General features: G+C 48.4%; 1 protein-coding gene across 2 annotated transcripts in view; it reads right to left on the bottom strand.

The window, feature by feature from the left end:
- LOC145359533 (uncharacterized) overlaps nucleotides 1-27,323 on the bottom strand; it is a 129,248-nt gene that overhangs the window by 51,098 nt on the left and 50,827 nt on the right. For both annotated transcript variants that reach the window (XM_080214168.1, XM_080214178.1), the window contains exons 5-12: nucleotides 26,485-26,607; nucleotides 25,626-25,748; nucleotides 23,846-23,968; nucleotides 21,878-22,000; nucleotides 16,297-16,419; nucleotides 13,891-14,016; nucleotides 9,238-9,366; nucleotides 7,053-7,145 (exon numbers count right to left, since the gene is read on the bottom strand). In XM_080214168.1, the coding sequence (XP_080070294.1) occupies nucleotides 7,053-7,145; nucleotides 9,238-9,366; nucleotides 13,891-14,016; nucleotides 16,297-16,419; nucleotides 21,878-22,000; nucleotides 23,846-23,968; nucleotides 25,626-25,748; nucleotides 26,485-26,607 (963 nt within the window). The remainder of the gene's footprint in view (nucleotides 1-7,052; nucleotides 7,146-9,237; nucleotides 9,367-13,890; nucleotides 14,017-16,296; nucleotides 16,420-21,877; nucleotides 22,001-23,845; nucleotides 23,969-25,625; nucleotides 25,749-26,484; nucleotides 26,608-27,323) is intronic.

The following is a 27,323-nucleotide window of genomic DNA, read 5'->3' as shown; positions in this document are numbered from 1 at the left end:
GCCCAACTAAACCTTGTTTTCTCATCCTTACATCTGCTTCCTTTTTCCTCTTAACAAGACATTCAACCTCCTTTGTGAACCATGGTTCCCTCACTCGGCCATTTCCTCCCTGCCTGACAGGGACATACCTATCAAGGACACGCAGTATTTGTTCCTTGGAAAAGCTCCACTTTTCATTTGTGCCCATACCTGACAGATTCTGTTCCCATTTTATGCTCCCTAATTCCTGCCTAATCGCATCAGAATTACCCCTGCCCCAATTATAAACCTTGCCCTGTCGTCTGACCCTATCCCTCTCCATTGCAATAATGAAGCACACCGAATTGTGGTCACTATCTCCAAAGTGCTCCCCCACAAACAAATCTAACATTTGGCATTTCGTAGGAGATTCACTACATTGATTCCAGACTTGAGAGGATTGACTTGGAAGATAACGGTTAGGGCAGTGTGACTCAGGTAGATAACGGTTAGGGCAGTGTGTCTCAGGTAGATAACGGTTAGGGCAGTGTGTCTCAGGTAGATAACGGTTAGGGCAGTGTGTCTCAGGTAGATAACGGTTAGGGCAGTGTGACTCAGGTAGATAACGGTTAGGGCAGTGTGTCTCAGGTAGATAACGGTTAGGGCAGTGTGACTCAGGTAGATAACGGTTAGGGCAGTGTGACTCAGGTAGATAACGGATAGGGCAGTGTGACTCAGGTAGATAACGGTTAGGGCAGTGTGTCTCAGGTAAATAACGGTTAGGGCAGTGTGACTCAGGTAGATAACGGTTAGGGCAGTGTGTCTCAGGTAGATAACGGTTAGGGCAGTGTGACTAAGGTAGATAACGGTTAGGGCAGTGTGACTCAGGTAGATAACGGTTAGGGCTGTGTGTCTCAGGTAGATAACGGTTAGGGCAGTGTGTCTCAGGTAGATAACGGTTAGGGCTGTGTGTCTCAGGTAGATAACGGTTAGGGCAGTGTAACTCAGGCAGATAATGGTTAGGGCAGTGTGACTCAGGTAGATAACGGTTTGGGCAGTGTGTCTCAGGTAGATAACGGTTAGGGCAGTGTGTCTCAGGTAGATAACGGTTAGGGCAGTGTGTCTCAGGTAGATAACGGTTAGGGCAGTGTGACACAGGTAGATAACGGTTTGGGCAGTGTGTCTCAGGTAGATAACGGTTAGGGCAGTGTGTCTCAGGTAGATAACGGTTAGGGCAGTGTGTCTCAGGTAGATAACGGTTAGGGCAGTGTGACACAGGTAGATAACGGTTTGGGCAGTGTGTCTCAGGTAGATAACGGTTAGGGCAGTGTGTCTCAGGTAGATAACGGTTAGGGCAGTGTGTCTCAGGTAGATAACGGTTAGGGCAGTGTGTCTCAGGTAGATAACGGTTAGGGCAGTGTGTCTCAGGTAGATAACGGTTAGGGCAGTGTGTCTCAGGTAGATAACGGTTAGGGCAGTGTGACTCAGGTAGATAACGGTTAGGGCAGTGTGTCTCAGGTCGATAACGGTTAGGGCAGTGTGTCTCAGGTAGATAACGGTTAGGGCAGTGTGTCTCAGGTCGATAACGGTTAGGGCAGTGTGTCTCAGGTAGATAACGGTTAGGGCAGTGTGTCTCAGGTAGATAACGGTTAGGGCAGTGTGTCTCAGGTAGATAACGGTTAGGGCAGTGTGTCTCAGGTAGATAACGGTTAGGGCAGTGTGTCTCAGGTAGATAACGGTTAGGGCAGTGTGTCTCAGGTAGATAACGGTTAGGGCAGTGTGACACAGGTAGATAACGGTTAGGGCAGTGTGTCTCAGGTAGATAACGGTTAGGGCAGTGTGTCTCAGGTAGATAACGGTTAGGGCAGTGTGTCTCAGGTAGATAACGGTTAGGGCAGTGTGTCTCAGGTAGATAACGGTTAGGGCAGTGTGTCTCAGGTAGATAACGGTTAGGGCAGTGTGTATCAGGTAGATAACGGTTAGGGCAGTGTGACTCAGGTAGATAACGGTTAGGGCAGTGTGTCTCAGGTAGATAACGGTTAGGGCAGTGTGTCTCAGGTAGATAACGGTTAGGCCAGTGTGACTCAGGTAGATAACGGTTAGGGCAGTGTGTCTCAGGTAGATAACGGTTAGGGCAGTGTGTCTCAGGTAGATAACGGTTAGGCCAGTGTGTCTCAGGTAGATAACGGTTAGGGCAGTGTGACTCAGGTAGATAACGGATAGGGCAGTGTGTCTCAGGTAGATAACGGTTAGGGCAGTGTGACTCAGGTAGATAACGGTTAGGGCAGTGTGACTCAGGTAAATAACGGTTAGGGCAGTGTGTCTCAGGTAGATAACGGTTAGGGCAGTGTGACTCAGGTAGATAACGGTTAGGGCAGTGTGTCTCAGGTAGATAACGGTTAGGGCAGTGTGTCTCAGGTAGATAACGGTTAGGGCAGTGTGTCTCAGGTAGATAACGGTTAGGGCAGTGTGTCTCAGGTAGATAACGGTTAGGGCAGTGTGTCTCAGGTAGGTAACAGTTAGGGCAGTGTGACTCAGGTAGATAACGGTTAGGGCAGTGTGACTCAGGTAGATAACGGTTAGGGCAGTGTGTCTCAGGTAGATAACGGTTAGGGCAGTGTGTCTCAGGTAAATAACGGTTAGGGCAGTGTGTCTCAGGTAGGTAACGGTTAGGGCAGTGTGACTCAGGTAGATAACGGTTAGGGCAGTGTGTCTCAGGTAGATAACGGTTAGGGCAGTGTGACTCAGGTAGATAACGGTTAGGGCAGTGTGTCTCAGGTAGATAACGGTTAGGGCAGTGTGTCTCAGGTAGATAACGGTTAGGGCAGTGTGTCTCAGGTAGATAACGGTTAGGGCAGTGTGACTCAGGTAGATAACGGTTTGGGCAGTGTGTCTCAGGTAGATAACGGTTAGGGCAGTGTGTCTCAGGTAGATAACGGTTAGGGCAGTGTGTCTCAGGTAGATAGCGATTAGGGCAGTGTGTCTCAGGTAGATAACGGTTAGGGCAGTGTGACTCAGGTAGATAACGGTTAGGGCAGTGTGTCTCAGGTAGATAGCGATTAGGGCAGTGTGTCTCAGGTAGATAACGGTTAGGGCAGTGTGTCTCAGGTAGATAGCGATTAGGGCAGTGTGTCTCAGGTAGATAACGGTTAGGGCAGTGTGACTCAGGTAGATAACGGTTAGGGCAGTGTGTCTCAGGTAGATAGCGATTAGGGCAGTGTGTCTCAGGTAGATAACGGTTAGGGCAGTGTGACTCAGGTAGATAACGGTTTGGGCAGTGTGTCTCAGGTAGATAACGGTTAGGGCAGTGTGTCTCAGGTAGATAACGGTTAGGGCAGTGTGTCTCAGGTAGATAGCGATTAGGGCAGTGTGACTCAGGTAGATAACGGATAGGGCAGTGTGTCTCAGGTAGATAACGGTTAGGGCAGTGTGACTCAGGTAGATAACGGATAGGGCAGTGTGACTCAGGTAGATAACGGTTAGGGCAGTGTGACTCAGGTAGATAACGGATAGGGCAGTGTGTCTCAGGTAGATAACGGTTAGGGCAGTGTGTCTCAGGTAGATAACGGTTAGGGCAGTGTGTCTCAGGTAGATAACGGTTAGGGCAGTGTGTCTCAGGTAGATAACGATTAGGGCAGTGTGACTCAGGTAGATAACGGTTTGGGCAGTGTGTCTCAGGTAGATAACGGTTAGGGCAGTGTGACTCAGGTAGATAGCGATTAGGGCAGTGTGTCTCAGGTAGATAACGGTTAGGGCAGTGTGTCTCAGGTAGATAACGGTTAGGGCAGTGAGTCTCAGGTAGATAGCGATTAGGGCAGTGTGTCTCAGGTAGATAACGGTTTGGACAGTGTGACTCAGGTCGATAACGGTTAGGGCAGTGAGTCTCAGGTAGATAACGATTAGGGCAGTGTGTCTCAGGTAGATAACGGTTAGGGCAGTGTGTCTCAGGTAGATAGCGATTAGGGCAGTGTGTCTCAGGTAGATAACGGTTAGGGCAGTGTGTCTCAGGTAGATAGCGATTAGGGCAGTGTGTCTCAGGTAGATAACGGTTAGGGCAGTGAGTCTCAGGTAGATAGCGATTAGGGCAGTGTGTCTCAGGTAGATAACGGTTTGGACAGTGTGACTCAGGTCGATAACGGTTAGGGCAGTGAGTCTCAGGTAGATAACGATTAGGGCAGTGTGTCTCAGGTAGATAACGGTTAGGGCAGTGTGTCTCAGGTAGATAGCGATTAGGGCAGTGTGTCTCAGGTAGATAACGGTTAGGGCAGTGTGTCTCAGGTAGATAACGGTTAGGGCAGTGTGTCTCAGGTAGATAGCGATTAGGGCATTGTGTCTCAGGTAGATAACGGTTAGGGCAGTGTGTCTCAGGTAGATAACGGTTTGGGCAGTGTGTCTCAGGTAGATAACGGTTAGGGCAGTGTGTCTCAGGTAAATAACGGTTAGGGCAGTGTGTCTCAGGTAGATAACGGTTAGGGCAGTGTGTCTCAGGTAGATAACGGTTAGGGCAGTGTGTCTCAGGTAGATAACGGTTTGGGCAGTGTGTCTCAGGTAGATAACGGTTAGGGCAGTGTGTCTCAGGTAAATAACGGTTAGGGCAGTGTGTCTCAGGTAGATAACGGTTAGGGCAGTGTGTCTCAGGTAGATAACGGTTAGGGCAGTGTGTCTCAGGTAGATAACGGTTAGGGCAGTGTGTCTCAGGTAGATAACGGTTAGGGCAGTGTGTCTCAGGTAGATAACGGTTAGGGCAGTGTGTCTCAGGTAGATAACGGTTTGGGCAGTGTGTCTCAGGTAGATAACGGTTAGGGCAGTGTGTCTCAGGTAGATAACGGTTTGGGCAGTGTGTCTCAGGTAGATAACGGTTAGGGCAGTGTGTCTCAGGTAAATAACGGTTAGGGCAGTGTGTCTCAGGTAGATAACGGTTAGGGCAGTGTGTCTCAGGTAGATAACGGTTAGGGCAGTGTGTCTCAGGTAGATAACGGTTTGGGCAGTGTGTCTCAGGTAGATAACGGTTAGGGCAGTGTGTCTCAGGTAAATAACGGTTAGGGCAGCGTGTCTCAGGTAGATAACGGTTAGGGCAGTGTGTCTCAGGTAGATAACGGTTAGGGCAGTGTGTCTCAGGTAGATAACGGTTAGGGCAGTGTGTCTCAGGTAGATAACGGTTAGGGCAGTGTGTCTCAGGTAAATAACGGTTAGGGCAGTGTGTCTCAGGTAGATAACGGTTAGGGCAGCGTGTCTCAGGTAGATAACGGTTAGGGCAGTGTGTCTCAGGTAGATAACGGTTAGGGCAGTGTGACTCAGGTAGGTAACAGTCTAGGTGTCTTGGTGAATGGCGAACAGTTCTTTCCTTGGTGAATGGTCCTTTCCAAGCAGCTATCAATTCAAGGTGGTGCTATGTGATGGGAAATTCACAGAAACCTGAAGACATCTGAAACTGAGACAAATCTCTACACAAAAAGTGGCAAGATACAGAAATTGATACAGGGCTATGGGGAGAGAGTGGGGCAGTGGGATTAGTTTGGGGATTGACACAGGGCTATGGGGAGAGAGTGGGGCAGTGGGATTAGTTTGGGGATTGATACAGGGCTATGGGGAGAGAGTGGGGCAGTGGGATTAGTTTGGGGATTGACACAGGGCTATGGGGAGAGAGTGGGGCAGTGGGATTAGTTTGGGGATTGATACAGGGCTATGGGGAGAGAGTGGGGCAGTGGGATTAGTTTGGGGATTGATACAGGGCTATGGGGAGAGAGCGGGGTAGTGGGATTAGTTTAGGGATTGATACAGGGCTATGGGGAGAGAGCGGGGCAGTGGGATTAGTTTGGGGATTGATACAGGGCTATGGGGAGAGAGCGGGGCAGTGGGATTAGTTTGGGGATTGATACAGTGCGATGCGGAGAGAGTGGGGCAGTGGGATTAGTTTGGGATTGATACAGGGCTATGGGGAGAGAGTGGGACAGTGGGATTAGTTTGGGGATTGATACAGGGCTATGGGGAGAGAGCGGGGCAGTGGGATTAATTTGGGGATTGATACAGGGCTATGGGGAGAGAGCGGGGCAGTGGGATTAGTTTGGGGATTGATACGGGGCTATGGGGAGAGAGCGAGGCAGTGGGATTAGTTTGGGATTGATCCCGGTTTATGGGGAGAGAGCTGGGCAGTGGGATTAGTTTGGGATTGATCCCGGTTTATGGGGAGAGAGCGGGGCAGTGGGATTAGTTTGGGATTGATCCCGGTTTACGGGGAGAGAGCGGGGCAGTGGGATTAGTTTGGGACTGATCCCGGTTTATGGGGAGTGGGGCAGTGAGATTAGTTTGGGATTGATCCTGGTTTATGGGGAGAGAGTGAGGGACACTCTCCTATGAGGAGAGACTGAGGGATTTGGGGTTGTTTTCGTTAGAAAGAAGGCAGCTAAGAGGGGATCTTATTGAAACATATAAGATGATTAGAGGTTTAGATAGGGTGGATAGTGATAGCCTTTTTCCTCGGATGGAGAAAGCTAGCACGAGGGGGCATGGCTTTAAATTAAGGGGTGGTAGTTATAGGACGGATGTCAGGGGTAGGTTCTTTACCCAGAGGGTGGTGAGGGACTGGAATGCCCTGCCTGCTGCAGTTGTAGATGCGCCTAGTTTGGGGGCGTTTAAGAGATCCGTGGATAGGTTTATGGACAAGAAGGGATTGGTTTAGGTTAGAGGGTCATTGTTTTTTAACTGGTCGGCGCAACATCGTGGGCCGAAGGGCCTGTTCTGCGCTGTAATGTTCTATGTTCTATGACACTGGCGACGAGGTGAAATGGTTTCTTGCTGTGATTCTGGTCTGGTAGCTGATTTAATAACCTGCTGTATTCAGCAGCTTGCTTGTTGCTTCAACACAATCCACCTGTCCTCCAGCAATGTGGGCAAGAGTCTGCAAGACAAATACTCCTCGACAGAACGGAGAGTTTACAGAGGAGGGACTGCAATCTGCTGACTTTCCTGCCAGCAGCTGGCTAAGCCAGACTCCGCTTGCTCCAATCTCTCCACGTGTTCCTCATTTCTGAGGATATTCCTGTTTGCAGTTACACATATCCTCAGGCATACAGAGGAAGCTTTCAGACACGTACCGGAACAGCCTGGCCCAGGGTACCCAGCGGGGCAGTCACAGGTATCAGGAGCCACACACAGCCCAGAATTCAGACACGCAGGGTTACAAACCGCTGGTGGAATGAAAGAGAGAGATGGAACTCAATCCACTACACAGCACACAATGTTAGCATCAAAAACACAAGTTTACGAGAGAGCAGAGATATTGAGCAGTGGGAACAAAGACACGTGTTTCTGTTAGAAATTGTATACACCTGTAAAATGGGAGTTGGTTTAGCTCAGACCAGCTGATTCATGATGCAGAGCGACCCCAACACCATCAGTTCAATTCCTGTACCAGCTGAAGGCCCTGCCTTCTCAACCTGCCCCTCGCCTGATACTCAGATTAAATCACCACCAGTCAAATCTCCCCCTCAAGTCGGGGACACCAACCAATACTCTTCTGGGACTATGACAACTTTACCTTACCTGTAAAATACAGAGTAAAGCTCCCTCTACACTGTCCCCATCAAACACTCCCACGACAGGTACAGCACGGGGTTAGATACAGAATAAAGCTCCCTCTACACTGTCCCCATCAAACACTCCCAGGACAGGTACAGCACGGGGTTAGATACACAGTAAAGCTCCCTCTACACTGTCCCCATCAAACACTCCCAGGACAGGTACAGCATGGGGTTAGATACAGAGTAAAGCTCCCTCTACACTGTCCCCCATCAAACACTCCCAGGACAGGTACAGCACGGGGTTAGATACAGAATAAAGCTCCCTCTACACTGTCCCCCATCAAACACTCCCAGGACAGGTACAGCACGGGGTTAGATACACAGTAAAGCTCCCTCTACACTGTCCCCATCAAACACTCCCAGGACAGGTACAGCATGGGGTTAGATACAGAGTAAAGCTCCCTCTACACTGTCCCCATCAAACACTCCCAGGTCAGGTACAGCACGGGGTTAGATACAGAGTAAAGCTCCCTCTACACTGTCCCCCATCAAACACTCCCAGGACAGGTACAGCACGGGGTTAGATACACAGTAAAGCTCCCTCTACACTGTACCCCCATCAAACACTCCCAGGACAGGTACAGCACGGGGTTAGATACAGAGTAAAGCTCCCTCTACACTGTCCCCCATCAAACACTCCCAGGACAGGTACAGCACGGGGTTAGATACAGAGTAAAGCTCCCTCTACACTGTCCCCCCATCAAACACTCCCAGGACAGGTACAGCATGGGGTTAGATAGAGAGTAAAGCTCCCTCTACACTGTCCCCCATCAAACACTCCCAGGACAGGTACAGCACAGGGTTAGATACAGAATAAAGCTCCCTCTACACTGTCCCCCATCAAACACTCCCAGGACAGGTACAGCACGGGGTTAGATACACAGTAAAGCTCCCTCTACACTGTCCCCATCAAACACTCCCAGGACAGGTACAGCATGGGGTTAGATACAGAGTAAAGCTCCCTCTACACTGTCCCCATCAAACACTCCCAGGTCAGGTACAGCACGGGGTTAGATACAGAGTAAAGCTCCCTCTACACTGTCCCCCATCAAACACTCCCAGGACAGGTACAGCACGGGGTTAGATACACAGTAAAGCTCCCTCTACACTGTACCCCCATCAAACACTCCCAGGACAGGTACAGCACAGGGTTAGATACAGAGTAAAGCTCCCTCTACACTGTCCCCCATCAAACACTCCCAGGACAGGTACAGCACGGGGTTAGATACACAGTAAAGCTCCCTCTACACTGTCCCCCCATCAAACACTCCCAGGACAGGTACAGCACAGGGTTAGATACAGAGTAAAGCTCCCTCTACACTGTCCCCCATCAAACACTCCCAGGACAGGTACAGCACGGGGTTAGATACAGAGTAAAGCTCCCTCTACACTGTCCCCCCCATCAAACACTCCCAGGACAGGTACAGCACAGGGTTAGATACAGAGTAAAGATCCCTCTACACTGACCTTAGTGAGACATACATGTTGACTTTATGCATCTCTTGTGTACGTTTAGAATGTACAATGAGAATGGAACAGAAAATACCCAACACCAAGAGAGAGGACCCAGTTACATCTCTGGGATCCTGCCTCTGTGTATACACTGTTCCTGGCCTGCAATCCGTGTGGGTCTCGCCCTGCTCCAGCTTTGAACTCTCTCTCTGTCCCTCTGGCCCAGGAATTCAGGTACTTCACTCACGCTGGCACTTGGTCCTGTCATCAGTCCGCGACTCGAATCCTCTGTAGCAGCTACAGGTGAAACTCCCCGGAGTGTTGTTACACACCTGCTCACAACCACCGTTTGCAAAATCATCACACTCGTCCACATCTGTAAAATATCAGCAGGATGGATAATCATTGCTATATTATCAATGCTAACATGTATTTCAACACAAGCTTCAAGTGTTTTCCAGCAGCATTCTGCAAACAGATCTGATAGCAAATCAATCGGTTCATTCACCAGAATCCTGATCAAAGGTCTTCAGGTGAATCTCAGACCAGGAGAAGTGGTTGAGCAGCAGAGAGATGGAGGTCCAGAGATGTGAGGGTTTGGTGGATTGGCCATGCGAAACTACCTTACTGTCAGACAGGCTTGCCAGGGGATAGGGCCTGGGTTGGATTGTGGTCAGTGTAGACTTGATGGGCTGAATGGCCTCATTCTGCACTGTAGGGATTATATAGGAGGGAATCCAGAGCTTCAGGCTGCAGTTGCTAAAGGTTTTTGATTTTGATTTGATTTATTATTGTCACATGTATTAGCGTACAGCGAAAAGTATTGTTTCTTACACTATAAAGACACAGCATACCATTCATAGAGAAGGAAAGGAGAGAGTGCAGAATGTAGTGTTAGTCATAGCAAACCCACTGTGTCACCGTGTCACTGTGAGACAGCAGTTTTAGCCCACTGTATCACCGTGTCGCTGTGAGACAGCAGTGTTAACCCACTGTGTCACCGTGTCGCCGTGAGACAGCAGTGTTAACCCACTGTGTCACCGTGTCGCTGTGAGACAGCAGTGTTAACCCACTGTGCCACCGTGTCGCTGTGAGGCAGCAGTGTTAACTCACTGTGTCACCGTGAGGCAGCAGTGTTAACCCACTGTGCCACCGTGTCGCTGTGAGGCATCAGTGTTAACTCACTGTGTCACCGTGAGGCAGCAGTGTTAACCCACGGTGCCACCGTGTCTCTGTGAGACAGCAGTGTTAACCCACTGTGCCACCGTGTCGCTGCGAGACAGCAGTGTTAACCCACTGTGTCAACGTGTCACTGCGACACAGCAGTGTTAACCCACGGCGCCACCGTGTCTCTGTGAGACAGCAGTGTTAACCCACTATGTCACTGTGAGACAGCAGTGTTAACCCACTGTGTCACTGTGTCGCTGTGAGACAGCAGTGTTAACCCACTGTGAGACAGCAGTGTTAACCCACGGCGCCACCGTGTCGCTGAGAGACAGCAGTGTTAACCCACTGTGTCACTGTGAGACAGCAGTGTTAACCCACTGTGTCACCGTGTGGCTGTGAGACAGCAGTGTTAACCCACTGTGTCACTGTGAGACAGCAGTGTTAACCCACTGTGTCACCATGTCACTGTGAGGCAGCAGTGTTAACCCACTGTGTCACCGTGTCACTGTGAGGCAGCAGTGTTAACCCACTGTGTCACCATGTCACTGTGAGGCAGCAGTGTTAACCCACTGTGTCACTGTGTCTCTGTGAGACAGCAGTGTTAACCCACTGTGTCACCGTGTCGCTGTGAGACAGCAGTGTTAACCCACTGTGTCACTGTGTCTCTGTGAGACAGCAGTGTTAACCCACTGTGTCACCATGTCACTGTGAGGCAGCAGTGTTAACCCACTGTGTCACCATGTCACTGTGAGGCAGCAGTGTTAACCCACTGTGTCACCGTGTCACTGTGAGGCAGCAGTGTTAACTCACTGTGTCACCGTGTCGCTGTGAGACAGCAGTGTTAACCCACTGTGTCACCGTGTCACTGTGAGACAGCAGTGTTAACCCACTGTGTCACTGTGTCTCTGTGAGACAGCAGTGTTAACCCACTGTGTCACTGTGTCTCTGTGAGACAGCAGTGTTAACCCACTGTGTCGCTGTGAGACAGCGGTTTTAATCCACTGTGTCACTGTGTCGCTGTGAGACAGCAGTTTTAATCCACTGTGTCACTGTGTCGCTGTGAGACAGCAGTTTTAACCCACTGTGTCACTGCGTTGCTGTGAGACAGCAGTGTTAACCCACTGTGTCACCGTGTCACTGTGAGGCAGCAGCGTTAACCCACTGTGTCACCGTGTCACTGTGAGACAGCAGCGTTAACCCACTGTGTCACCGTGTCACTGTGAGACAGCAGTATTAACCCACTGTGTCACCGTGTCACTGTGAGACAGCAGTGTTAACCCCCTGTGTCACCATGTCACTGTGAGACAGCAGTGTTAACCCACTGTGTCACCGTGTCACTGTGAGACAGCAGTGTTAACCCCCTGTGTCACCGTGTCGCTGTGAGACAGCAGTGTTAACCCACTGTGTCTCCGTGTCACTGTGAGACAGCAGTGTTAACCCACTGTGTCACTGTGTCACTGTGAGACAGCAGTGTTAACCCACTGTGTCACTGTGTCGCTGTGAGACAGCAGTGTTAACCCACTGTGTCACTGTGTCACTGTGAGACAGCAGTTTTATTCCACTGTGCCACCGCTGTTGAGGCTGAGATGAGATCAGCCATGATCATTTTGAATGGTAGAGCAGGCTTCAGGGGCTGAATGGCCTCTGGCTCCCAGTTCTTACGATTTGCCTTCCTAATTTGCTGTACTTGCATACTGACTTTCTAACATTCATGCACTTGGATTCCCAGATTCCTCTGTACCTCAGAGTTCTGCAACCTCTCTCCATTGAATTAGTACTCTGCTTTTCTCTCTTTCCTGCCAAAGTAGACACGTTCACATTCACTCACATTATTCTCCATCTGCCAGATTTCTGCCCACTCACTGTCTCTATCCATTTCCAGCCCCTCTACCTCCTCTTGACAACTTACTTCCCAGCCTATCTTGGTGTTATCACCAAATTCAGCTACAAATATTCACTCCCTCCACCCACATCACTGAGGTAGATTATAAATATTGAGGTTCTAGCACTGTTCTCTGTGGCACTCCACCATGCTAATAGTTCACCTCATGCACCATATAATCTCACCTTGTATATTACACTTTGATGCGGCAATTCATCAAAAGCTTTTTGGAAATCCAAGTACACTACATCTACAGGCTCCCCTTTCTCCACCTTGCTTGTTACTTCCTCATAAATCTCTGATGATATAATTAATTGAAGCTTCATTATCCCCAGTCTATTAACAGTGCTCAAATATTATCGTTTTCATTTTGGAACTCTCTCACCCGTCCAATTGCATCTCGTCTGTATGCATCTAAATTATCTCCATAGTGCTATTTTACCTGGAAATTAGTCTCACCTGTAAAGCTCATCTGTACAGCCCTGCCTCACCTGTACAGCCCTGCCTCACCTGTACAGCTCTGCCTCACCTGTACAGCTCTGCCTCACCTGTACAGCTCTGTCTCATCCTGGACAGCTCTGTCTCATCCTGGACAGCTCTGTCTCATCCTGGACAGCCCTGCCTCACCTGTACAGCCCTGCCTCACCTGTACAGCCCTGCCTCACCTATACAGCTCTGCCTCACCTGTACAGCTCTGCCTCATCCTGTATAGCCCTGCCTCACCCTGTACAGCCCTGCCTCACCTGTACAGCCCTGCCTCACCTGTACAGCTCTCTCATCCTGTACAGCCCTGCCTCACCTGTACAGCTCTGCCTCACCCTGTACAGCTCTGTCTCATCTTGTACAGCTCAGTCTCACCCTGTACAGCTCTGCCTCACCCTGTACAGCTCTGCCTCACCCTGTACAGCTCTGCCTCACCCTGTACAGCTCTGCCTCACCCTGTACAGCTCTGCCTCACCTGTACAGCTCTGCCTCACCTGTACAGCTCTCTCATCCTGTACAGCCCTGCCTCACCTGTACAGCTCTGCCTCACCCTGTACAGCTCTGTCTCATCTTGTACAGCTCTGCCTCACCCTGTACAGCTCTGCCTCACCCTGTACAGCTCTGCCTCACCCTGTACAGCTCTGCCTCACCCTGTACAGCTCTGCCTCACCCTGTACAGCTCTGCCTCACCTGTACAGCTCTGCCTCATCCTGTACAGCTCTGCCTCACCCTGTACAGCTCTGCCTCACCCTGTACAGCTCTGCCTCACCCTGTACAGCTCTGCCTCACCCTGTACAGCTCTGCCTCACCCTGTACAGCTCTGCCTCACCCTGTACAGCTCTGCCTCACCCTGTACAGCTCTGCCTCACCCTGTACAGCTCTGCCTCACCTGTACAGCTCTGCCTCATCCTGTACAGCTCTGCCTCATCCTGTACAGCTCTGCCTCACCTGTACAGCCCTGCCTCACCTGTACAGCTGTCTCATCCTGTACAGCCCTGCCTCACCTGTACAGCCCTGCCTCACCTGTACAGCTGTCTCATCCTGTACAGCCCTGCCTCACCTGTACAGCTCTGTCTCATCCTGTACAGCTCTGTCTCATCCTGTACAGCTCTGCCTCACCCTGTACAGCTCTGTCTCACCTGTACAGCTCTGCCTCACCTGTACAGCTGTCTCATCCTGTACAGCCCTGCCTCACCTGTACAGCTCTGTCTCATCCTGTACAGCTCTATCTTACCTGAACAGCTCTGCCTCACCCTGTACAGCTCTATCTTACCTGAACAGCTCTGCCTCACCCTGTACAGCCCTGCCTTTCTCCACAGACCTGCCTCAGCTGTACAGCTCTGTCTTATCTGAACAGCTCTGTCTCACCTGTACAGGTCTTCCTGTTGTCCATCAGTTTCCAGCCGTGTTGGCAGCTGCACTCGAGCTGGCCAGGATCCCACTCTGTGCACACATGCTGACAGCCCCCATTCAGCAGCTGACAGGAAGTGATGTCTGTAAGATATCGAATACCATCACCACTATTACTGCATCAAACTGTCCAACAAAACACATTGCAGGGTGAGGAATGCATGGGATTGGGTAAATCAAATAGGCCAGGTGCTGCATAGATGGGACATTATCAACTGGTAAAGGGGGGTGAGGTTTGCAGAATAACAGACTGGAATACAATCGAGGGGTTCGGGGTGGTTTATATATAGAATAACAGATACCCGGGAGTGAGTTACAGACTGGAATCTAATCGAGGAGTTCGGGGTGGTTTATATCTAGAATAACAGATACCCGGGAGTGAGTTACAGACTGGAATCTAATCGAGGGGTTCGGGGTGGTTTATATATAGAATAACGGATACTCGGGAGTGAGTTACAGACTGGGATCTAATCGAGGGGTTCGGGGTGGTTTATATATAGAATAACAGATACCCGGGAGTGAGTTACAGACTGGAATCGAATCGAGGGGTTCGGGGTGGTTTATATATAGAATAACAGATACCCGGGAGTGAGTTACAGACTGGAATCTAATCAAGGGGTTCGGGGTGGTTTATATATAGACTAACAGATACCCGGGAGTGAGTTACAGACTGGAATCTAATCGAGGGGTTTCGATGGTTTATATCTAGAATAACAGATACCCGGGAGTGAGTTACAGACTGGAATACAATCGAGGGGTTAGGGGTGGTTTATATATAGAATAACAGATACCCGGGAGTGAGTTACAGACTGGAATACAATCGAGGGGTTCGGTGTGGTTTATATATAGAATAACAGATACCCGGGAGTGAGTTACAGACTGGAATCTAATCGAGGGGTTCAGGGTGGTTTATATATAGAATAACAGATACCCGGGAGTGAGTTACAGTCTGGAATCTAATCGAGGGGTTCGGGGGGGTTTATATATAGAATAACAGATACCCGGGAGTGAGTTACAGACTGGAATCTAATCGAGGGGTTCGGGGTGGTTTATATATAGAATAACAGATACTCGGGAGTGAGTTACAGACTGGAATCTAATCGAGGGATTCGGGGTGGGTTATATATAGAATAACAGATACCCCGGAGTGAGTTACAGACTGGAATCTAATCGAGGGGTTCAGGGTGGTTTATATATAAAATAACAGATACCCGGGAGTGAGTTACAGTCTGGAATCTAATCGAGGGGTTCGGGGTTGTTTATATATAGATTAACAGATACCCGGGAGTGAGTTACAGACTGGAATCTAATCGAGGGGTTCAGGGTGGTTTATAAATAGAATAACAGATACCCGGGAGTGAGTTACAGACTGGAATCTAATCGAGGGGTTCGGGGTGGTTTATATACGGAATAACAGATAGCCGGGAGTGAGTTACAGACTGGAATCTAATCGAGGGGTTCGGGGTGGTTTATATATGGAATAACAGATACCCGGGAGTGAGTTACAGACTGGAATCTAATCGAGGGGTTCGGGGTGGTTTATATATAGAATAACAGATACCCGGGAGTGAGTTACAGACTGGAATCTAATCGAGGGGTTCGGGATGGTTTATATATGGAATAACAGATACCCGGGAGTGAGTTACAGATTGGAATCTAATCGAGGGATTCGGGGGGGTTTATATATAGAATAACAGATACCCGGGAGTGAGTTACAGACTGGAATCTAATCGAGGGGTTCAGGGTGGTTTATATTGAGAATAACAGATACCCGGGAGTGAGTTACAGACTGGAATCTAATCGAGGGGTTCGGGATGGTTTATATATGGAATAACAGATACCCGGGAGTGAGTTACAGACTGGAATCTAATCGAGGGGTTCAGGGTGGTTTATATTTAGAATAACAGATACCCATGAGTGAGTTACCCACTGGAATCTACTTGAGGGGTTCGGGGTGGTTTATGTATAGAATAACAGATATCCGGGAGTAAGTTACAGACTGGAATCTAATTGAGGGGTTCGGGGTGGTTTATATATAGAATAACAGATATCCGGGAGTGAGTTACAGACTGGAATCTAATCGAGGTGTTCAGCGGGGTTTATATACAGAATAACAGATACCCAGGAGTGAGTTACAGACTGGAATCGAATCGAGTGATTCAGGGTGTTTTATATTTGGAATAACAGACACCCGGGAGTGAGACTAATCGAGAGATTTTCAAGGCATCAGCACAGCTGTTTCTGGAGGTCAGTCCCTAGACGTGATAAGTGGTAGCTGGAATGGATTGCAGCATGTGGAGGTAGGTTACGCAGAGGTAGATTAAGGAGATGCAGTATCTGATGAAATGTGTAGCCATCACTCACTGATACAGGTGAGGTTGTCCTTGTCCAGTGCCAGTCCAACAGGACACTCACAACTGTAACTTCCATTTCTATTGGTGCAGAAGTGGGAGCACCGCCCATTAGTAATCTTACACTCGTCAATATCTGAGAACGATAAAGAGAAACAAAACAGTTAGACTGACACTCAGAGGAGAAAGAGTTTAACTCGCCAGCCCACATTGCATTCACCAGAAACTGAACTGGACTAGCCATTAAAATACTGTGGCTACAACAGCAGATCAGAGACTGGGAATCCTGCAAAACCTCCGCTGGATTCGCTACGATCCTCAAAGCCTATCTACAACCTACGAGGTCAGAAATATCTTCCGATCTTTGCACAGTCCAATAACTTTCTAAACAAGATTAATTTCCCAGTCATTGATAGAAATAAGCAAATGATATTTACTGTAACAAATAAACTAAAATCACCAGAGATCAAACATTAATTAACATGGACCCAATAAACCAAACTCAAAGAAAAGGTGGTTTTGTATCAACGAATGAATAGAATTGAGACATGTCTCACAAATCAATGACAAAAGACAGGGGATTATTGTTGAGGGTTGTTTTTCAAACTGGGGACCTGTGACCAGCGGTGTGCCTCAGGGATCAGTGCTGGGTTCACTGTTATTTGTCATTTATACTAATGATCTGGATGAGAATTTAGGGGGCATGGTTAGTAAGTTTGCAGATGGCACCAAGATTGGTGGCATAGTGGACAGTGAAGGAGGTTATCTAGGATTGCAACGGGATCTTGATCAATTGGGTCAGTGGGCTGACGAATGGCAGATGGAGTTTAATTTAGATAAATGTGAGGTGATGCATTTTGATAGATTGAACCAGGGCAGGACTTACTCAGTTAATGGTAGGGCGTTGGGGAGAGTTACAGAACAAAGAGATCTAGGGGTACATGTTCATAGCTCCTTGAAAGTGGAGTCACAGGTGGACAGAGTGGTGAAGAAGGCATTCAGCATACTTGGTTTCATTGGTCAGAACATTGAATACAGGAGTTGGGACGTCTTGTTGAAGTTGTACAAGACATTGGTAAGGCCACGCTTGGAATACTGTGTACAATTCTGGTCACCCTATTATAGAAATGATATTATTAAACTAGAAAGAGTGCAGAAAAGATTTACTAGGATGTTACCAGGACTTGATGGATTGAGTTATAACAAGAGGCTGGATAGACTGGGACTTCTTTCTCTGGACTGTAGAAGGCTGAGGGGTGATCTCATAGAGGTCTATAAAATAAGGAGGGGCACAGATCAGCTAGATAGTTAATATCTTTTCCCAAAGGTAGGGGAGTCTAAAACTAGAGGGCATAGGTTTAACGTGAGAGGGCAGAGATACATAGAACATAGAACATGGAACATTACAGCGCAGAACAGGCCCTTCGGCCCACGATGTTGCGCCGACCAGTTAAAAAACAATGACCCTCTAACCTAAACCAATCCCTTTTCGTCCATAAACCTATCCACGGATCTCTTAAACGCCCCCAAACTAGGCGCATTTACAACTGCAGCAGGCAGGGCATTCCAATCCCTCACCACCCTCTGGGTAAAGAACCTACCCCTGACATCTGTCCTATAACTACCCCCCCTTAATTTAAAGCCATGCCCCCTCGTGCTAGCTTTCTCCATCCGAGGAAAAAGGCTATCACTGTCCACCCTATCTAAACCTCTAATCATCTTATATGTTTCAATAAGGTCCCCTCTTAGCTGCCTTCTTTCTAGAGAAAACAACCCCAAATCCCACAGTCTCTCCTCATAGGACCTCCCCTACAAAAGCGTCCAGAGGGGCAATTTTTTCACAGAGGGTGGTGAATGACTGGAACAAGCTGCCAGAGGAAGTAGTAGTGGTGGGTACAATTTAGTCTTTTAAAAAGCATTTAGACAGCTGCATGGGTGCAATGGGTATAGAGAGATTTGGCCCAAATGCGGGCAATTAGGGGCTAGGTTAATGGCAAAAAAAGGCGGCGTGGACAAGTTGGGCCGAAGGGCCTGTTTCCACGCTGTAAACCTCTATGACTCTGTAACACATTTTGCCGCACTTTTGGCAGATGTTCATCACTGGACAAGCCTCTGTCTCTCCAGGAGGCTCAGTTCTCTCCACCACACTGGATCCAAACTTCTTCCAAAAATCATCCCATGCAGCACAATTTTTTGATTTGATTTATTATTGTCACATGTATTAACATACAGTGAAAAGTATCGTTTCTTGCACAAAACATACCATTCATAGAGGAGAGTGCAGAATGCAGTGTTACAGTCACAGCTAGAGTGTAGAGAAAGATCAACTTAATGTGAGGTAGGTCCATTCAAAAGTCTGACAGCAGCAGGGAAGAAGCTGTTCTTGAGTCAGTTGGTACGTGACCTCAGGCTTTTGTATCTTTTTCCCGATGGAAGAAGGTGGAAGAGAGAATGTCTGGGGTGCGTGGGGGGTCCTTAGTCATTCTGGCTGCTTTGCCGAGGCAGCGGGAAGTGTAGACAGAGTCAATGGATGGGAGGCTGGTTTGTGTGATGGATTGGGTTATATTCACGACCTTTTGTAGTTTCTTGCTGTCTTGGGCAGAGCAGGAGCGCAGACCAAGCTGTGATACAACCAGAAAGAATGCTTTCTGTGGGGCATCTGTAAAAGTTGGTGAGAGTCGTAGCTGACATGTCAAATTTCCTTAGTCTTCTGAGAAAGTAGAGGCGTTGATGGGCTTTCTTAACCATAGTGTTGGCGTGGGGGGGACCAGGACAGGTTGTTGGTGATCTGGACACCTAAAAACTTGAAGCTCTCGACCCTTTCTACTTTGTCCCCATTGATGTAGACAGGGGCATGTTCTCATTTACACTTCCTGAAGTCGATGACAATCTCCTTTGTTTTGTTGTCATTGAGGGAGGGATTATTGTTGCCGCATCAGTTCACCAGATTCTCTATCTCATTCCTGTACTCTGTCTCATCATTGTTTGAGATCTGGTCCACTACGGTGGTGTCATCAGCAAACTTGAAAATCGAATTGGAGTGGAATTTGTCCGCACAGTCATAGGTGTATAAGGAGTATAGTAGAGGGCTGAGAACACAGCCTTGTGGGGCACCGGTGTTGAGGATGCTCGTGGAGGAGGTGTTGTCGCCTATCCTTACTGATTGTGGTCTGTGAGTTAGAAAGTTCAGGATCCAGTCACAGAGGGAGAGGCCAAGGCCCAGGGCATGGAGTTTGGAGATGAATTTTGTCAGAATAATGGTGTTGAAGGCTGAGCTGTAGTCAATAAATAGGAGTCTGACATTGGAGTCCTTGTTATCTAGGTGTTCCAATCTAACTTGCCCGCACTGGAGACTTTTTGTTCTGTAATGTCCAAAAGTCTTCATGGTTCTGGCTGCTTCCTCTTGAAGAGAATATAAACCTTCATAAGGTTACTTGTTAACCAGCAGTCCTCCTCTGCTCTTTTCAGCATCAGGTGCTTTTGCTTGAAGGAGTTGTATCTGCCTTGTCGTCCTCGCACTGTTCCATCAAACACCTGCTCCTTTGCTGTGATTCTCTGACAAGGTACAATTATCACCAGACTCCAATAGGTTTCTGTTTTGAGTTTTTTTCCCTATAGCTACCAGATCACATGGGCCTAACCCTACAGTGACCAGTCCAGTATAAGCTCACCATTCCCTTTTTCAAAATGCTCTGTTTAACTCTAAATGTGAATGAGGCATTTCATAACGAGTACAATGGAATACCCTCCACTTGCCTGGAAGAGTCAAACCCCAAAAACACTCAAAACATCCAGGATAAAGCAGCCCCACTTGATTGGCACCCCATCCACAAACATCCACTCCCTCCACCACCAACACACAGTGACAGCCGTGTGTACCATCTACAAGATGCACTGCAGCAACTCACCAAGGCTCCTTAGGCAGCACCTTCCAAACCCACCACCACTTCCATCTAGAAGGACAGGAGCAGCAGATACCTGGGAATACCCCCCACCTGGAGATTCCCCTCCAAGTACAATGTTAGCAAATGTGAGGTTATCCACTTTGGCAGGAATAATAGTAGGAGGGATTATTATTTAAATGGTGAAAAGCTGCAGCATGCTACGGTGCAGAGGGACCTGGGGGTCCCTGTGCACGAGTCGCAAAAACCCAGCCTGCAGGTGCAGCAGGTGGTCAGGAAGGCGAATGGGATGCTGGCCTTCATAGCGAGGGGGATTGAATATAAAAGCAGGGAGGTCTTGCTGCAACTGTACAGGGCACTGGTGAGGCCGCAGCTGGAGTACTGTGTGCAGTTTCGGTCGCCGCACTTACGCAAGGATATCTTGGCCTTGAGGGAGTGCAGAGGAGGTTCACTAGGCTGATACCGGAGATGAGGGGGTTGGACTATGAAGAGAGATTGAATAGACTGGGTCTGTACTCGTTGGAGTTTAGAAGGATGAGGGGGGATCTTATAGAGACATATAAGATGATGAACATAAGAAATAGGAGCAGGAGTAGGCCATCTAGCCCTTCGAGCCTGCCCCGCCATTCAATAAGATCATGGCTGATCTGTCGTGGCTCAGTTCCACCTTCCCGCCCTCTCCCCATAACCCTTAATCCCCTCGCTTATCAAAAACCCATCAACCCGCGTCTTAAAAATGTTTAGCGAGGTAGCCTCCACCACCTCAACGGGCAGAGAATTCCAGAGATTCACCACCCCTTGAGTGAAGAAGTTCCTCCTCAACTCCGTTCTAAACTGCCCCCCCTTTATCTTGAGGCTGTGCCCCCTAGTCCTACTGTCCTTTCTGAGCGGGAAGAGTCTCTCCACCTCTATCCTATCCATCCCATTCATCATCTTATATGTCTTAATGAGATCTCCCCCCGAAGAGGATGGATAGGGTAGAGGTAGAGAGATTCTTCCCGCTCAGAAAGGACAACAGGACTAGAGGGCACGGCCTCAAGATAAGGGGGAGGGGGCAGTTCAGAACGGAGTTGAGGAGGAACTTCTTCACTCAAAGGGCGGTGAATCTCTGGAATTCTCTGCCCGTTGAAGTGGTGGAGGCTGCCTCGCTAAATATATTTAAGTCACGGGTAGATAGGTTTTTGATAGACAAGGGAATTAAGGGTTATGGGGAGAAAGCGGGAAAGTGGAACTGATCCACGACAGATCAGCCATGATCTTATTGAATGGCGGGGCGGGCTCGAAGGGCTAGATGGCCTACTCCTGCACCTACTTCTTATGTTCTTATGAGTCACTCACTGTCCTGAGTTGGAAATATATCGGCCATTCCTTCACTGTCACTGGGTCAGAATCCTGGAACTCCCTCCCTAACAGCACTGTGGGTGTACCTACACCTCAGGGACTGCAGCGGCTCAAGAAGGCAGCTCAGCAGCACCTTCTGAAGGGGCAATTAGGGATGGGCAGTGAAGGCAGCTCCAGCCGGGGCCTGGTTGGGGAAGACATGGACACAGACACAAACCTTGGCCTTGCTCCCTCCTCCCTTCCAGCTCAGGAAGTGTGGAGTCAGTGGAGAATGTTTGACCTTACTATCAGTAATAAATCACGGTGGAATATTGGCCGTTACCAGACTATTCTGAAACAATATAGACTCACCAACGCATTGTTTCCTATCGATGTGAAGCTGATACCCATGGTAACATGTGCAGTCATACGAGCCGTTGGTATTGGTACAGATCTGGCTGCAATCTCCATTTCCAACCAGGCATTCATCAAAATCTGCAAAAACAAGCTGAGAAATAGTCACACACTCACACAGACACACACACACACTCACAGACACTCACAAGGACACACACATACACACACACACTCACACACAAACACACTCACACAGACACACACAAACACAGACACACACACCACACAGTCACACACACAGACTCACACACACACAGACACACACTCACACACAGACTCACACAAACACAGACACACACAAACACAGACACACACAAACACAGACACACACACCACACACTCACACACACAGACACACACAACACACACACTCACAGACACACTCACACAGACACATATTCACAGACACACCCAGGCACACACTCATATAGACTCACACACACAGACACATACACTAATCCACTCCCAGAGACCAGCACTGCTGCCTCATAGTGCCAGGGACCTCAGTTCAATTCCTGACTTGGGTCACTGTCTGTGTGGAGTTTGCACGTTCTCCCCGTGTCTGTGTGGGTTTCCTCCGGGTGCTCCGGTTTCCTCCCACAGTCTGAAAGATGTGCTGGTTAGGGTGCATTGGCCGTGCTAATTTCTCCCTCAGTGTACCCAAACAGGCACCAGAGTGTGGCAACTAGGGGATTTCCACAGTAACTTCATTGCAGTGTTAATGTAAATCTGCTTGTGACACTAATAAATAAACTTAAACTAAACACATGCACACACATGTTCACAGACTAAAATATCCACGGCAGCCTCTCTGTTTTCTGGACACAATATTGTATTTGCTGTGATTGAACGCTGAAGGTAACAGTGTTTACCTCCCATCCTGAGGGGGATGGACAGGGTGGATGTGGAGAGAATGAAGAGTATTACTGTCATGGCACAGGCACACAAGTACACAGGTACATGGACATGCAAATGCAAGGGCACATAAACACACAGGATGCACAAACACACAGGTGTGCAAATAGACGGATATGGAATACACAGACGTGGGCACATAAATAAACAGGCACACAGACACTTTCTGAGAATTAACAGGTTTATTAAAGGTGGGAGGTTAACACTGACACACCTATATTAACATAGAGCACTTGCTGTCAAATGCTCCACCTCATGATCCAAATAGCAACAGAACGCACAAACAACACTGTTTACTTGTTAAAAAGACCAACATTTTTCCAGATAGAAGATCACAAACAAGCTTCTGGGTGAAGGTTTAATAATGAAGCTTCTGAATGGCACAGAATGAGGCCATTCGGCCCATATAGTCTATGCTAGCTCTCTACAAGAGCAATCCAGGGCAATCCGACTGCCTTGCTCGATCCCTGTAACCCGACAGGATTATTCCCTCAAATGTCCATCCAGTCTCTTTATGAAACCATTAATTGCCTGGATAATTAGCAGCCTAAAAAGTCTGACAACACCAGGTTTTAGTCCAACCGATTTATTTGATAGTAAACTCACTAGCTTTCGAGGGGTTTCCCGCTTCTTCAGGTGAATGGAGAGTTCTGGCCTCAGACAGAGCGTATAAAGCACAGACAGTTTACAGATTACCGATTAGAATGCAAATCTTTACAGCTAACCTGCTGTTCAAGTCCTAAAGTCCTTACTTTCCTCCCACAGTCCAAAGATGAGCTGGTTAGGTGGATAGGTCATGCTAAATTGCCCCTTAATTGTCAGGGGAATTAGCAGGGTAAGTATATTGGCTAATGGGGATAGGATCTGGGTGGGATTGTGATTGGTGTGGACTCGATGGGCCAAATGGCCTCCTTTTGCACTGTGGGGGTTTTATCCTTTATCCTAATCCCAGCTGCCACTACTTGGCCCATAGCCCTGAAAGTACGCAGTTTCAGTGTGTTGTTTTACCTGTGCAGGACCTGTTGTCTTGGTTTAATGTGTAGCCTTGGTTACAGTGGCATTTGAAGCTACCCGGCTCATTCACACACACCTGCTGGCAATGCCCTTGGCCCACTGAACACTCATCAATATCTGAAAACCAACACAGAGATCATGTGAAAAAAACAACCTCAACATTCCGGCACCAGACCAAAAACCCAGAGACCCCGAGATAAAATCACTCAAGAAAAATACGAGAAACAGATCAAACAGGACACTCCCAGGACAGGTACAGCACGGGGTTAGATACAGAGTAAAGCTCCCTCTACACTGTCCCCCATCAAACACTGTAAAAAGTCTGACAACACCAGGTTTTAGTCCAACCTATTTATTTGATAATATACTCACAAGCTTTCAGGGTTAGTCCCTTCGTCAGGTGAAAATCATTCTAATCAGTAATCTCTAAACTGTCTGTGCTTTATATGCTCTGTCTGAGGCCAGAACTCTCCATTCACCTGACGAAGGGACTAACCCCGAAAGCTTGCGAGTATATTATCAAATAAATAGGTTGGACTAAAACCTGGTGTTGTCAGACTTTTTACTGTGTTTACGCCAGTCCAACACCGGCATACCCACATCATGGCCCCATCAAACACTCCCAGGACAGGTACAGCACGGGGTTAGATACAGAGCTGAGGGAGAGCGAGATCATATCTATGTCCATGTTTGCATGTATGTTTGTGTTTTGTTTCACAGTCATACAGCACAGAATAGGCCCTTGGCCCATTGAATCTGCACTGATTATATCTACCACCCAAGGCATTAATCCCATTTTCCTGCACTTGCCTCATATCCTTAATTATTATGATGTTTCAAGCACTCATGCAAATTTTATTTTTAAAGGTTGTAAGGTTTCCAGCATCCATTCCCAGGCAGCGCATTCCAGGTTCTCAACCCCTCCTGAGTGAAAAAGTATTTTCTCAAATCCCCTCTGAACCCTCACTCCTCACCCTGAAACTCTGTCCCCTCGTGACTTACCCTCAACCCGGGGAACAACTGCTCCCTTCTCATAATCTTATTCACCTCAATCATGTTCCCCCCTCAGCCTTCGCTGCTCTAGAGAAAACAATCCAAGCCTATCCAGTCTCTCCTTGCGGCTCAAACGCTCTGTCCCAGACAACGTCCTAGTGAATCTCCTCTGTACCCCCTCTAGTGCGTATGCATGGTTGTGTACATAAGCGTTTCTGTGTGTGTGTGTGTGTGTGTGTGTGTGTGTGAGTATGAAAGTGTGTGTGTGTGTGTGTGCGTGAGTGTGAGTGTGCGTGCGCGTGAGTGTGAGTGTGCGTGCACGTGAGTGTGTGTGCACGTGAGTGTGAGTGCGCGAGTGAGTGAGCATGTATGAGTGAGCATTTGTGAATGTGTGTGTGTGAGTGAGTGTGTGTGTGCGCGTATGTGTGCGAGTGTGTGTGTGCACGTGTGTACACGTGTGAACGTATGTGCATGTGTGCATGAGTGTGTGTGCGTATGAGCGTTTGTGCGTGTGTGTGCGTGTGCATCTGTGAATGTGTGCATTTGTGTGTGTAAGTGTGTGCGTGTGTGTGCGTGTTTGTATGAGTGTCTGTGTGCATGTGCGTGAGTGTATGTGTGAGCGTGAGTGTGTGTATGCGTGAGCATGTGTGTGTTTGCATGTGAGTGTGTGTGAGAGACACTGTAAAGTTGGCTGTGAGCATGTAGAGTGAGGCTGGGTGCAGGGAACTCGTGTGGTTTCTGGTGTGGACAGGAGCACACAGGCCGATCCCACATTACTCACCAAAGCAGGAGAAACCGTTCCCATTGAACCCCTGGTAGCACTGGCAGAAATAGGAACCAATGATGTTGCCGCACCTGGCGTTAGTGTCACAGCCATGCTTCCCTGAGGCACACTCATTCTCATCTATAGGACACAGGAAACACTATTATTACAATGTGTTCGAGCAAACAATGAGGCCATTCAGCCTACCGTACCTGTGCTAGCTCAGCTATGTCAACTTACAGTGCCAGAGTCAGTTGTGAGCACTGTAATCATTACAATCTCACTGTGCAGCCCTGCAAGACTGGAAAAGGTAAAGATAGGAGGAATAAACCCGTGGTGACATCGGACTTAGGGTTTTTCCGATCCATCGGTTTAGCAGGAAGGAGGTTTGAGAGGTTATTACGATCAGGGTGAGTTGTCTCCCAGGCGTCAGAGTGTGCAGCTCGGTGCATTGTGGAGATGAGGGGGACAAGAGCAGGAACAGCAGTGAGTGCTGAGATTGACACGGTGCTGTATGGGAGGGAGGGAGGTGAGAACAGACATGACCCTGTGTTAGAGGGATGCTTGTGCTGTTGTAGATCTCCAGTACAGGCACTCATTGTGCAGAGATCTCCATTCTCTCTGGGGTTACAAACCTTGTAAAAAGTCTGACAACACCCGGTTTTAGTCAGCACAGACTGTGCTTTATAAAGCACAGACTGTGCTTTATATGCTCTGTCTGAGGCCAGAACTGTCCATTCACCTGACGAAGGGACTAACCCGAAAGCTTGTGCGTTTACTATCAAATAAATCGGTTGGACTAAAACCAGGTGTTGTCAGACTTTTTACTGTGTTTACCCCAGTCCAACGCCGGCACATCCACATCATGGTTACAAACCTTCACAGAAGCTCCCATTGCCACGGAATCCAGGCTGACAGTTGCACCTGTAACTTCCCAACATGTTCTGACACACAGCCTGTCCAAAACAAACCTCATCGACCTGGTCACACTCATCGATATCTGGAGGAGACAGTGACTGAGAGCATCAGTATTAAGATAAGCACAACAAGGAACAAGCTGTCAAACTGCCCAGTCAGGACACCGGTCACTGCGATTCCCCATCACAGTGTTAAAATCCTACCTGTACACTTCACACTTCCTGAAATGCATTCCCCAGCCCCTGTATGAGTTTGTTCAGGAATTCTGTCAACCCATGAGGGGGTGAGATCGCAGTGAGCTCTGTCTGAAGGGTTCCAACAGCCCAGACCCCAACATTGTTTAAAGGCTCCTAAACTACCTCCCCCTCACCCATCCCACCCCCCCACAAAAAAAAGCTTCCAGGCCGCCTCCATATCCCGCACCCACCCCCAATCCTCCTCAAATTGGCCATGCTTCCTCCATACCCCATGTATCAGAGTCACTCATCCAGTGCCCACCATGTACAGCACCCCAGAGCCATGCAATAACATACTGGGAATTATTTTAAAATCTTTGGAAAACATTGAAGCTTTTATGATTCTGATAAAAACCCATATTCAAACACGCTGGGTACTGGGGAAGACTGCTCTGGTTGTGATTTAATTGTAATCCTTCCAGCGCTTATTAATTTTGCAAACTGACAATGAAACCTCATCAACAATATTTTCTGTTATTACAGCCTCTTAAAAGTCTCAATTATCTCGGATTGACAGACCACATGCTGACCAGAAGCCATTAGCAGGCTAAGTGTGACTTTT

Source organism: Carcharhinus amblyrhynchos, chromosome 2, assembly GCF_965287045.1.
Source record: "Carcharhinus amblyrhynchos chromosome 2, sCarAmb.v2.hapA, whole genome shotgun sequence".
Lineage (NCBI taxonomy): Eukaryota > Metazoa > Chordata > Chondrichthyes > Carcharhiniformes > Carcharhinidae > Carcharhinus > Carcharhinus amblyrhynchos.
This window is presented reverse-complemented; position numbering and strand designations above follow the sequence as displayed.